The sequence below is a fragment of the Euphorbia lathyris genome, chromosome 8 (assembly GCF_963576675.1).
Source record: "Euphorbia lathyris chromosome 8, ddEupLath1.1, whole genome shotgun sequence".
Classification (NCBI taxonomy): domain Eukaryota; kingdom Viridiplantae; phylum Streptophyta; class Magnoliopsida; order Malpighiales; family Euphorbiaceae; genus Euphorbia; species Euphorbia lathyris.
The window spans coordinates 63,770,411-63,784,963 of record NC_088917.1 but is presented as its reverse complement, the minus strand read 5'-3'; the positions used below and the strand labels follow the sequence as shown (position 1 = coordinate 63,784,963).

The 14,553-nt window shown below is 33.9% G+C and overlaps 1 protein-coding gene and 1 pseudogene across 1 annotated transcript; both read right to left on the bottom strand.

Moving 5' to 3' along the window:
- Positions 1–3,383: 3,383 nt before the first annotated feature.
- Positions 3,384–4,551, bottom strand: LOC136203608 (probable xyloglucan endotransglucosylase/hydrolase protein 23; annotated as a pseudogene).
- Positions 4,552–10,934: 6,383 nt separating this feature from the next.
- On the bottom strand, positions 10,935–12,206 carry LOC136203386 (probable xyloglucan endotransglucosylase/hydrolase protein 23). Its single transcript, XM_065994533.1, has 3 exons — positions 11,867–12,206; positions 11,576–11,769; positions 10,935–11,489 (listed from the first exon to the last, which is right to left on the bottom strand). The coding sequence occupies exons 1-3, from the start codon at positions 12,140–12,142 to the stop codon at positions 11,093–11,095; spliced, it is 867 nt and encodes a 288-aa protein (XP_065850605.1). The 5' UTR covers positions 12,143–12,206; the 3' UTR covers positions 10,935–11,092.
- Between the last annotated feature and the right edge of the window lie 2,347 nt (positions 12,207–14,553).

The following is a 14,553-nucleotide window of genomic DNA, read 5'->3' as shown; positions in this document are numbered from 1 at the left end:
AAATAGCTTTTAGAGAAACACCACATACAAAAACTTGCAACTTACAAGCCTTTAACTAATTGAAATAGAAACAATGACAAAATAACTAAAATGCAATAAGGAAGAGAAGTCCTAATGAGAGAGTCTCCTTCTGCCATTTATCCAGTTCATTGTCTTCATCTTTCTTTCTCTACTTCATTTTTTTCTTCGCTTCATGTCTTCTTTTGTTTGTTCATTTTTTTCTCTTCTTAAACATCTTTTCTGTTTAAATAACTTCTAGCTCTCAGTCCCTCATGTTGGAGCATTTGTCATCTTCTCTCTTGAGAAGTTTTTAACCTAATTATATTTTCTACGATACTTACCTTACATGCTAAGGTTTCGACCTGATTTTCAATTGAAGGGAAGGGATTAATGGAGGCCTATTCCCGATTATGTTTAGAAGACGAGGAGGAACAAAGGTTGATTTTGGGAGAAGAACATGTTGTTAATCCTACAAATCAAGGTTTCTACTTTGCTATTGGTCAGTTTCTAACAACCAAATTTGTACACCTTGAAAGTATGAAGAATATGCTAGCATCAATATGGAAGCCTGTGAATGGAGTCACCATCACTGAATCAGACTTGGAGGGGAGAATTTCAAGTTTTTTCACGAGCGAGATGTACTGCGGGTGCTAAATGACGGTCCTTCGACATTCAATCAAAACGTGCTGATAGTAAGACGCCTGGATGTAATGGAGCAAGCAACCCAATTTGAATTGCATGACTTAATCATATGGGTTCAGATATCTGATCTTCCATTTGGCTTTCAAACAGAGGCTACATGTAAAATTCTAGGCAACCAAATAGGCCATTAATTTGAATCAGATCCGAATAACTTTACTATTGCACGAAGAAATTATCATCGAATAAAAGTTACTATCGATGTCCGAAACCCAATCAAAAGGGGTCAGAAATTAAAACGTAGTGGTGGAGAATGGTTGTGGATCAATTTTCGTTATGAGAGATTACCATCCTTCTATTTTTTATTATGGAATTATCGGACACTCAGACAAATTCTGCCAATTGCTATTTGACAATCCTGATGATCCTATTGAGAGACATTTTGGCAGCCATCTACGTGCCCAGCCAAGAAGAACGACGACCCAAATTGGAAGAGGATGGCTGAGGAATCCATGGAGGCAGTTGATGAGGATAATTTAAACAGTTCAAACGTTGATGAAGTTCCTGTAGGGTATAAGTCTAAATCCAGGGCGTTTAGGAGCAAGAATATACCAACAAGTGGGGGGGGGGGGGGGGCTCCCGAATTGACAGTTCAAACAATAAAGAGAGCCAGAATCCCTCTATTGAAGACGGACTTATTCATGATTCAAAACGGCCATGCATGGAGAATGTCAGTATGGAAGTAGAATCTGATATCCTATAAAAAAAATGGATATGGGGCGGGTCTTGGAGTCTTGGCCCGCCCGGGGTTATGAGTATCATAAATTGGAACTATCATGGGTTGGGCAACCCACGAACAATTAGTGTTCTAAAGGATCTGGTGCATGTCCACAGGCCCATGTTAGTGTTTCTTATGGAGACAATGGTTAACTCAGAACGCATCTCAGAAATATGTAAACAGCTTGGTTTTGAAGTCATTTTGTCTTGTGTTAGTATCTTAAAAGAGCTAGGCAATTGCTCAGTCTCTTATGTAAAACGTTCAGCGAATTCGGTCACTCATCTCTTAGTTAAGGTAGTCAATTCTCAATCTGTTCGTGGTGTGTGGGCATATCCACCACCTTATCTCAATGTTATTCTTTCTTCCGATTCTAATAATTAAGAAGTGTTTTATTTAAAAAAAAAAAAAAAAACTAATTGAAATAGATACACAATTTTGAAACAGGGTCACACACCATTACTTAAAAAGTATAAAACCATCTAAGTGCATAAAAAAAAAGATTCAAGACAATAGCCACAAATTTAAGTCCAACGACTGTTTTAAGTTTTAAAATTATGATCTAGTTTTTGTGATAAATTCATGGTCATGATCCTCAAACAAGAAATTCAAATCCATGCTAAAATTAAACCATTTCTTCCCTCGTTATTTCCTTCTTCTCTATCTTTGAATTTTTTCTTCTTAATTTCCAACTTTTGTATCAACTTAACACGTTGTAGCAGATTTTATGGTTGGAGTTAATTGGGGATTTCAGTATAGATTGGGGAGCTAATTGGTGATTTTAGAAATTTGGATATCTAATTAAATTCTAAGATATAGATTAGGGAGTCATATGGGCCTTAAGCCTTTAAAATATAATTCATTTAAGGAAAGTTCAACAAAATAAAAAAAAAAAAAATTAGTTATAGTATCAAAAATATAAAATTACTGTCTTTTACTCTGAATGCCAGAGCAAACTACAGTATCTCTATGATAATTTAAATTGGAAATTAGAAATTGGCTACCAATAAAAACTTAATTATGTTGCATTTAACTGTGTTGCATTTACATATGGAAGTGTTTCTTGTATTTTTTTTAACAATATAGACAACACTACTTTGATTATAGTTTCAACAAAGTAGGAAGAGTGTTGCTGTCGACACAATAGCAACAAATCCTTTAGTGTTGCATCAAGTCACATGATAAAGAATGTTACTACAAGCCCAACGGCAACAATATTACATTTGTTGCTGTATATAGGGAAATGTGTTGCTATACACAGCTACGGCAATACGCTAAAAACCAACACTGTTTAAAAAAAGCAAATGTGTTGAATTTTTTTCAAAGGCAGCACTTTAATGGCTTAAGGTATTTATTGGGGGTTGCATTTGTCACGAATTTTACATACAAAAAATTACAAATTTAAGCCTAACATTTACGAGACAGTATAATTTTTAAATCTCATTAACAAAAGATGAGACTTAAAATTGCACTGTCTGGTTAGTACATTAGACTTAAATTGCACTGTTTTGTACGTACACACTAAATTTGTTTAAGATTAACGTAGATGTATTTAGCCTTTACTCTTGCTGTGCTTTCTACTGCTGCCAATAAAATTTGAAATTTATTCATTTATTCATTGTTGTTGTCATGTCGATAGGCTTGTTTACCATTCTTCGTTTTTCTATGTCCTTGTTTCAACATTGTATTTATTCATCTATTTTTCCATCTTCTCAGCATTTATACTTGTTGTAAATATACCAATATCCATATCAGATGCTCCTCATATCTGCCTTTTATACTCCTAAAAAAAGCTTAAACTTTACATGTTTAACGTTAAAGATCAAATTAAAAAATAATTTATTAAAATAACAAAATAATGATATGAAAATAGATATTTAATATTCTTTAAAAAAATGATAAATCCCACCAAATTATAGAGTTTTTCTTAATTTATACGAAATATTCTAGAATGGCTTGTATAATTGAATAGAGAAAAAAACAGAGTATAATATAATGGAACAGAATGAATGAGTATATAATATTAAATAAAGAAAAGGAATAAAAGAATATGATTGTACAAAAAAAAAAAGAAGAATGAAAGTGGGGAAGGAATATCCTAAGAGAAGTTGCATTCTGCAGGTAGGCCTTGAGGAAACCTCTTAAGATCAGAGCAATAATTATAAATCATGTAATTCTTCTGAACCCATTTAAGCCTTTCTTGATTTGTTGAATCTAGCTCCTCTGTTAGCCATGAATTTGTGTTTGAATTTGTTCCGCAACACATGCCTTTTCAGCATTGAAGTTTCTGTAAGAAGCTGTGAATGGAGCTTGAGTCCAGTCAGTCTTCACCAAGCCACCTCTTGTAGCCCAATCATCAGCATTCCAAAGGCTGGAGAATATTCTCATTGGTTGGTTCTTTGGGAATGGAACTCCAGCAGATTCCATGTTCTTGAATTCTCTTATAGGTGTCCCATCTACTGAGAATCTGAAAGAGAAAGGAACAATATAATTAATTTGAGTTTCTTTCTGTTAGATTTTGGAATGACATAATTGAGGAATATGCTTACATGATGCGCTGAGGATTCCAAAGAATGGAGTAGGTATGGAAATCAGCAGTTGGATCAAACCACAAATAGAATTGCTGCTCTCTGTTGCCTTTACCTTGACTAAAAACATTAGTGTGAAGAATGTATGGATCTCCACTCAAATTCCCCAAGAATTCAAAGTCAATCTCATCCCAATTAGACCCGTTTGATGACAACTGCAACATCCAAACAATTTATTAGTTAGTAATCTGCAACATATATATATAACTGGAGCAAAAGCAATCAAAGAATGGGGTTTGATCCAGAAAACAAACATACATAGTAAGCAGTGACAGTGCCAGCAGAGTTGCCAGGAACAAGCTTGAGTTGCATATCAATCTTGCCAAATAAATACTCATTTTTAGACTGAAAACCAGAGCCAGAAGCTTGGTTGAGGTTAAGAGTAAGAAGATCACCATTGTTGAGTATCTTAGCACGACCATCTCCCCAAGTAATATCAAAATCCTGGTAGAAGTTACCAGCAGAAGCAGCAATGAAAGAGGCAGTTGCAATGAGTAAGAGCATTGAAGTTCTAGTAAAAGAAGACATCGTTTGAGTATGAGTTTACAAATGAGATGATGTGTAAATGGGTAAGGCTTCATGGGTTTATATAGTACTAATAAAGTAGGGTAGCACAGACGAATACAAAGTGAAACGCAATAATAATATTCACCAAACAAAACGCGGTTTTTAGGCTTTTTGGATTAGGGGCAGCAGCTGTAGGCAGCTTGTTTCACCAAACACGAAATCAAGTGCTATTTATTTCGAGTCTTAACCCCACCATGCTTTGAGTCGGTGACTTGGTGCAGATGCCATGCTAAATTATGGGCTGCTGCCGTATAATATGTTCTTCGCGAAATAAACCTTTCACTACATAATAAATTGTGAGTTATGAATAATTCTTTTTTAAAAACAAATGCTCGATTTAACTGTTCAACGTCACTTGTATGGCTGATTTGCCTAAAATGAACTTTATGTAACAATTTCATCATTCAATTTGACATGTTTTGTTACTTAATCCAAAATTACATGTGCAAACATATGTGTATAAAAATTGATATGTCCAAAAAAAGTTCGCCAATTACTTACTCATGTTGTAATATTATTTTTTTTAGACCGATTGACTTCTTGAACTTTCAAATTATCTCGATAACCCCTTCAACTTGCATAAAATATTAAATTAGCTTCATAAAGTTACGTAAAATGTAATCAATGAATCATTCATTACTTAAATGCAGAAAAAAATGTTCCACGCGCCTTAAAAAAAAAGTAAAACAACCAAAATCGGGATATATGCGGTTATAATATTAGAGAATACAAGTTTTACAGCTCAGCAACTAAGGACTTCGTTTTTTAATATGTTTTAATCTATTCTGTAAATTATGTAACAACATTATAAGGCGCGTGCAACAAATTTTCCGCATTCAGCTTTTTTTTTTTACAACCAAGTGATTAATTGATTATATATATTTTACGTAAATTTAAAGGGCTAACTAGATATTTTATGCATGTTGAGAGGGCTATGAGACACTTTGAAAGTTCAGAGAATCAATCAAACTTTTCGGACAAGTTGAGAAGGGAAATGATGTACTAAGCCTTGATTTTTTTTCTTTGGACTAATTGACATTATAAATAGGATTAATAAGGTTCTCTTGATGAAGCTTCTTTGGAGAATGTGGCAAAATCCTACGGCGCTATGGGTTCGCTTACTTTGTGGAAAATATAGAAAAGATAAGATTTTTGGAGGGCCCAAAGATAGAGTGGTTATTTGTTCCTTCCTCTGGAAAGGCTTGAGTTCTATTTTCTCAGAATTTTGTACTGGGATCGGTTGGGATGTGGGAAATGGTAAGACGATCAGCTTCTGGCATGATAAGTGGATTGGTGACAAACCTCTGTTAGAGGTTTGTAGCTCTCTTCCGCCTGTTAGTTTTTGCAACTGGAAGATTGCGGATGTGGTTGATTCTGAAGGTGGTTGGATTTGGTCTAAATTTGAGGCTTTTTTTAGCTTGGAGACTCTCCTTAGAATTAGAGGAGTTAAAATTAGTAACATGGAAGAGGATATGGATAATTATTGTTGGGCTTCTACCAACAGCGGTGCTTATACTTGTAAGTCAGCCTTTGAAGCTTTTAGCAACGGTGATGAAGAGCCTCATTCTGCTATTTGGAAGTTGATTTGGTCATTAAAAGTTCCATACAGAGTTAGAAGTTTCTTATGGCTTGGGATCAAGAACAGGCTTCTTACTAATTCAGATAGGAAAAGACGCCATTTGGTGGAGTCGGGAGATTGTAGCAGATGTAGAGGGCATGAAGAAACTATTTGTCATGCTCTGAGGGACTGTGAGAAAAGTAGAGGTATTTGGAGGAAAATTCTCCCCAGTAATATGATTGATATGTTCTTCTCTTATTCTAATCTAGATTGGTTTGAGGATGGGGTCAGTGGGAAATTGCTTTCTAATCTAAACCATGGAGAAATCTTCTTTTCAATTGTCTGTCACCAAATCTGGGATTGGAGGAATAAGGAGATTTTTGAATCTGTTTCTATTAATATCCCTGACTTGGTGGACTTTTTTGCTAAAAAGGTCTACCAGGTTATTAATAGTTTTTTGGAAGATTCTTTTGATCGTTATGTTCAAAGGAAGTCTACTCACTTTCTTTACTGGAGAAGACCTCGAGAAGGGTTGATAAAGCTCAATACAGATGGATCTTGTCTTGCTAATGGTAATATTGCTGCTGGTGGAGTCTTGAGAGATGATGGGGGTGCTTGGATTTCTGGGTTCTCGCATAATCTTGGCATAGGGTCTTCCTTCTTAGCCGAGTTGTGGGGTATTTATTCTGGTCTTGCACTGGCCAGCAGTATGGGGATTGTTAATCTGAGTGTTGAATCTGATAATCAGGAAGCTATCAGGTTAATTTCTAGCAATTTAGCTATTGAGATGAAAGGCAAGAATCTTATTAAAGGGATCAAGAGGCTCTGCCTTTCCTTTGCTTCTATCACTTTCTGTCATATCTTTAGAAAGCAGAACAGGGTGGCGGATCGTCTGGCGGCTGCAGGTCATGAAGAAAGTTTGGGAGTCACTAATTATCCTTCTCCTCCGGCCTTTCTCTCCTCGATCCTTCTGGAGGATATGGTGGGGGTTAGCTTTTCCAGGTTAATCCCGGGTTAGTTTTTGTTTTGTTTGCTTTTGTTTTCTTTTTCCTACCAAAAAAAAAATACATTTGTGTCTATATGTACTTGGCCAGAAATTCAATTGCCTGAACTTTTAAAAGTTTCAAAGACTATCTATTCTTGTCTAATATTGTATTTAATAACCTCCTATTTCTCACTAAATTGATTGGATGCAAAAATTGGGAGATACGCCCTGCCATGTGTCAACAAGACAATGTCAAATAGACAAACAATTAGGAAATTTTAAAAGTTCACGGGGCAGTTGAAGTTTTGGGGTTATTGAATGCAATTGGACAACAATAGAGAGCTATTTGAAACTTTAGAAAGTTAAAGGAAACAATTGATGTTCTGGATCAAGTACAAGGGGGCAATTCTTGAAAACGAGTCTGACACAGTAGCTTGGTCAAGATATCGGTGATCTAATGACCTGAGCAAACAAAACGGACGTGGAGACTCTTCTGAATAACATAATCACGAACAAAGTGAAACACAATTTCCAAATGCTTACTGCGAGAGTGAAAAATGAGATTCATAGTGAGATAAGTCACATTCACATTATCACATGTATTGTAAACCGTTTCTGCAATTCTTTAACAAGACGTTGTAGAACTACATAGTCGTTTCCCATAAGAAGGAGGTCATCCATATAAATAAAACGGTATTGGAAAATAGAGGCATGGTGATAATAGTACAAAAAAACATCATACTAAGAACCCTTCAAACCGAATTTTACCAAAGTAGAGGTAAGGTAATCGTGCTAGACTCGTAGTACCTGTTTAAGACCATAAATAGATCGGTATAGTAGACAAACAAGATCAAGATACTATGGATTAATAACCAAGGGGTTGCTCCATATAGATTTTTTCTTCAAGTTATCCATGGAGAAATGCATTAGAGATATCTAATTGGAAAATGAACCATTTAAAAGTAACGACGAGAAACAAAATAATGTGTATGGTAGGAAGCTTGACGGTAAGACCATATGTATTAAATTAATCTTGTCTCAATGATGAAAGCCTTTAAAGACCAAAAGTGACTTATAACCATCAATTGTACCATATGCTTTCCTCTTATACAAAACACCCAACATGAATTGGAGCCTGACATGTTAAAACTAAGCTTTAGGTTCCACTGAGAGTAAGAGCACTATATTAGTCATCCATTTCATGTCGCTAATGATGACAATTGACTTAAGGAATGGTTGTAAGCTCAGTTTATGTAAAATCAACCTTGGATGAGTAAAGACGAGGTTTCAAGGATCCAGTTTGAGCAAGCATAACCATAGCATTCGAAACACCATCACAATCAATGGGCATACTAGTCTTTAGTTAATTTTTGTTTCCACGATAATAACATACCAGAGATATTTAGATTAGTATTATATTGTCACACGGCTTCACTTGACCTAGTCCTTAACCTGCCAAACGTGTGCATGTCACTAATGTTGGATACTATGTTAATCATCTTGCATAAGTAGGTATTGACTTAACATATTATTGCATTACAGTTAACGATACCATTAAATATAATGTCTCGGAACCACGGCATACCCCAACAACGCTCAATATCCAACTCACCCTAAAAGTGGGCAAATTCACGTTCAATTTGAATGCATCATCCCTATCAAAATTTCCTCCATGTATGTACCTAGCATGCTCATTTCCACCAAAGGTATTTCTCCCAACAAACTCAACATTCCTATCATTCTCATATTAATTATGCTCATAGTTTTCAACATTATTTTCAAACTCATTACTATCACTAGCATCATCATTTACTAGTAAATAGTTAGACCTTCTTACCTTTTGTGGTCTCAGACCCCCTTGGTTCAGGTTTGGTAGAAATAGATTCCTCGTAGGTGTAGGTGGAGGTGGAGGTGATGGTGATGGTGGTGGTGGTTGTTGTTGTGGAATATGGCCTTCCTTATTTTTCTATGATGACCTCCCAAAGCTTGTTGGATTGTGTCTTGGCTATCCTCATTCTTTCAATGGTTTCTCTCATTTGTTCTTCTGAATGCCTCTGTTCTTCATTGGCAACCCAAATTTGCTCTCTTACTTCGAGTCTCAACTCATCAATCTTCTTATCAAATGCTTCAATAGTGTATTATGGGATTCTCGTTTGAACTATGCTGAAAGAAGTCTCGTGTTAGGAAAACGATCGACTCTGATACCAACTGGTACAAATTTGAAATGGTGTTGATAGTTTTGATCTTAAACTAACAAAGAAATAACTATTCTCTTGTTAAATTAGAAGGAAATAATCCCCAAAGTTTAGAAACCTTAGCCTCAAATAGAGAAGAAAATATATTTGATTTGATAAAAGTTTCATCTTTTACAACGTTTGAGGCTTATATCTACAACCCTAGTGTAGAAAAGACATAATACCCCGCTAGTGCACCACTAACATATCTTAAGGCAATAGGGGTAAAATATGTGCAAATATCCTAATGGCAAGCTAGTAAATAGGTTAAATGGCAAAACAATAAATACAACATAAGACGGAAGTCGCAGAATTGGCAAAACTCGTTGGCGAAGATAGTCCACACGCCGTGTGGATTGAGTAACACACAGTGTGGGCTGAAGCTTCGATAATCCACATGACGTGTTGCAAGAGTGACACATCATGTGGATTAATTCGGAAAGATCCAAAACCCAGTCCGACCACAACGACAGAATTGAGTATCTTCATGCATAAGGATATTAGATTACCTAGTATAAAAAGATTTAAAAATCATCACAAACCTCCCTTTTTCTTTTCTATTGCAATTTCTGGATTACTATATGATGATTTTTAAACTTTCCATATATATAGAAATAGAATATAGAAATGGAAAGTGATAGACTAGAAACGACATCTCTTATCTTATGTCAATGACACCAAATGGGGATTCCACACACTGTGTGTCTAGGTGACACGACGTGTAACTGCTCTTGTCCTATTATTTTGTTGATGCTCTTATTGTTCTCACACGCTGTGTGAACCTATTTTTGGGGTTCCTCCGCTTCCTTCAAATTGATGACCTCATCACAATGTTAAATTTATTTGTGAGATACTGACATATTTTCATATTATGATATCTCGTAATAGACTTATAATTAAGGATATAGTTGTGTTATTATTAAATTAAAAATTGCTTTGGAAAAAAATCGAGTTGCATCAGTTCAAGAATGTGTTGCATATCGATTATTAGATTTTTAAGGTGTTGCATTTAAAATTGTTACATTTTAAGTGTGTTACTTTGAACAAAATATATTATAAAAAAGTGTTGCAATTGTATAGAAAAGAGTTGCTACGAATAAAACATGCTACAACAAAAAGTGTTGCAATTATGTACAAAAGAATTGCTTCAAAAAAGATATGTTGCAGTGAAAATATGTTGCAATTTTGTACGAAAGAGTTGCTTAGAAAAAATTATGTTGCATATAACGGTATTGTATTTACGTACGAAAGTGTTGTTTTTATTTTTTCGACAATATATAGACAATAATTTGACTATTTTTGCAACAGAGTATGAAGAGTGTTTCTAATAAGAAACAAGTCCTTTAGTGTTGTGTTGCGTCTAATAAGAAATAGTGTTTCTATAAGCACAAATGGCAACATTATTAACACGCAAAAAACTAACACTTTTCAAAGAGCAAACGTGTTACGGCAACACATTGATGGCCTAAGGCATTTATTAGGGGTTGCATTAGGCCAATTATGGTGTAGTGGATTATAATTTTCAGCCTAACTTTTATGGGACAAACAATATTTTCATTACATATACTTTCAATTTTCAAACTCCACATGGAAAAGAGAAATATGTATTTCATTAAAAAACAGAATATATATATATATATATATATATATATATATATATGATATTAAATAAAGAATGGAATGAAAGAATAAAAGAATATTGTTGTACAAAACATATAAAAAGGATGAAAGTGGGTAATGAATATCCTAAGAGAAGTTGCATTCTGGAGGGAAGCCTTGGGGAAACCTCTTAGCATCAGAGCAGTAGTTATAAATCATGTAATTCTTCTGAACCCATTGAAGTCTTTCTTGATTCGTTGAATCTAGCTCCTCCGATAACCATGAATTTGTGTTTGAATTTGTTCCACAAGAAGAAGAAGAAGCTCCCTTTGAGACAACACAGGCCTTTTCAGCATTGAAGTTTCTGTAAGAAGCTGTGAATGGAGCTTGAGTCCAGTCAGTCTTCACCAATCCTCCTCTTGTTGCCCAATCATCTGCATTCCAAAGGCTTGAGAATATTCTCATAGGTTGATTCTTTGGGAATGGAACTCCTGCAGATTCCATGTTCTTGAATTCTCTTATAGGTGTCCCATCTACTGAGAATCTGGAAACAAACCAACCAACAATACAATTAGTTTCAATATAATCAAATTAGATTTTGGAATGAACTCAATTGGGAAATATGCTTACATGATGCGCTGAGGATTCCAAAGGATGGAGTAGGTATGGAAATCAGCAGTTGGATCAAACCACAAATAGAATTGTTGTTCTCTATTGCCTTTACCTTGGCTAAAAACATTAGTGTGAAGAATGTATGGATCTCCACTCAAATTCCCCAAGAATTCGAAGTCAATCTCATCCCAATTAGACCCATTTGACGATAACTGCAAATCCAAACAAGTTATTAGTTAGCAATTTGCAAAATATATGATAACTGGAACAGAAGAAATCAAAGAATGGGGGTTGATCCAGAAAACATACATAGTAAGCAGTGACAGTGCCAGCAGAGTTGCCAGGAACGAGCTTGAGCTGCATATCAATCTTGCCAAATAAATACTCATTCTTCGACTGAAATCCAGAGCCAGAAGCTTGGTCGAGGTTAAGAGTAAGAAGATCACCATTGTTGAGTATCTTAGCACGGCCATCTCCCCAAGTAATATCAAAATCCTGGTTGAAATTACCAGCAGAAGCAGCCATGTACAATGTGGCAACCAGAAGCAGAGAGAGCAGCAGTTTAGAAGAAGAAGAAGAAGCCATTGGATAAATAGAGAAGAAATTGAAAGTGGATAAAGAAGAGAAGTGGATAGATAGATAGAGAATGGATGAGTATTATTTATAGAATGCAAAAGGGGGAGAGGAAGAAGAAGCACGGGAAGGTGCAAAGAGTAGAATAGCTGTGGACAGCCGGAAGGAATTGGGGATTTAAAATGTTTAGCTGTAAAATCGAACCAACGGACATCAAACCCATACATACTTTAATTAATCATTTCTTTTCTTTTCTTTATGAGAACGACGCGTTTTAGTTCATATTTTCCATTTTATTTTGTCCTTTTCTAATTGTTGCTCCATTCTGCAATTTATCTCCATCGCCGTACATAGAAAGGCATGCTTTCAAATTTGTACTTGTATTTGCATATCTAATTTCTTCAAAATTATTCTCTTCATTTCATTGGGTCTATAAATTTTTAGAACCGCCCTTACATGTAAATTACCAGATCACGTATTGAAACGCTTTTTATAGCATAATCCCAATAAAAGTAGGAATACTTTTTATATTTTCTTTTAAAAATATCTTCCAATGTATTATGAGAATCTTTGTATAAAAAATACTTTCTCTGTTTCATATTATATATCTTTTTAAAAAGTTGCATAAAAATAAATAATATTAGGAAAAAGACTTTATTGTCCCTTATTTATTGATTCTACTATTTATTTATTATATGATAAGTCCATTATTTTAATTAATGTTCATAAACCCACGATTTATAGCACATAAGAGGTGACTTAATGTGTATTGATCATATAATATATGACATGTAATATGAAACAAATAAAAAAGTTCTAGTTTTTATTCTAGAAAGACATGTAATGTGAAACGGATGGAGTAATATCTTTTTAAAATTCTAATTAGGGTAGGATTAGAGTATATACGATACGATGAAACTCCATCCCACAATTCTCCCATCTTGTTCAATTTGGTTACCGAGATCTGGTCTATATATAATTTATAAATTGGATTGTTGGATATTTCGGACAAATCATCTTTAATGAGACCCAATCAATTAGATCTAACCCATTTAATTTAATTTAATTTGTTTTTTTTTTTGAAACATAATTTAATTTGTTATAAACAGAAGAAAGTTGAAACATAAATTATTTTTTTTATTTGGTACAGAAAAGGTATGTTATTTTCCTTTAAAAAAATTAGAAGACAGAAATCTTTATGGGCCTCGTGTGATGGACTTTGAAGTTTAATCATGTCCAGAAAGTTTTGTATGGGCAGCCTATATGGTAATGGGCTCTAATTCCATGCTTGAGTGGAAGGATATGGGTTAATGATAATGGACGTATGTAATGAACAATTCTATGGAAACCATTAAAGTTAAGCTTGATTGGTAAAGAGTTTTAAGTCGTTTAAGTTAGATTTCGAATTCAAATTTTAGCGTATGTAGAAAATTTTAATTGGAAAAGAATCCACCTAAAAGATATCTGACTTGAACCAAAAAACCGGACTAACTATAAAAAAAAACCATTCAATGAACAAATAATATTTTTATTAAAATTTGGAATATGTAACGCTAGTTGAAAAATGCAATGCAAGAATAAAAGGATATCGTTAAAAAAATCGATAAAGTGCAAATTTACTTTTATTGGTAGCGTAAATTTGTTATTAATGTAAATGATACCATTTTACTCTTTACATTTTCAAATAAGATAAATTTTATTTCTACTTCATAGAAAATTTAAACAGGCTTATTTATTATTATTTAACTCGTTATTTAGCTGTCATATTAGACATTTCAAACATCAATTATATATAAAATATTTATTCTATTACAAATATAGTTACAAACAATCTGCTAAAATATCAATATTTAAGTCTTTCAAACACAATTTGATCATAAAAAAATTGATTAAAATGTTTACTCAGTTATTTAAATAATTATAAACAACTTGCTAAAACACACTAAACTGTTTCAATTTAGGAACACATTATTTGGAAGATCTGATATGGCAGACAACTGTTAAATAGTCTGTTCAAATTTTCTGTTATATAAAGATAAAATTGATCTTGCTTGACAATATTAGAGATAAATTACGACATATGATATTTCGTATGTTACGAGTAAATTTACAATTCCTAAAAAACAATTAGAGTAAATTTGTAGTGTATTAAAAAAAGGATGAAAGTGGATTAAATACGTAAGAGAAGTTGCATTCTAGAGGGAAGCCTTGGGAAACCTATTGGCATTATTGCAATAATTGTAAATCGTGTAATGTTTCTGAACCTATTGAAGCCTTACTTGATTTAATTGCATGAAAGGGAATTATCTCGTGAGAAAATTAATTAATTATTCTGCTTTGATTTGAATTTATGAAATGCAATAATTTCTCTTCTTTCTTTGCTTTGTCTTTTTTATTTTTATTTTTCACTTCAATTTTGATGC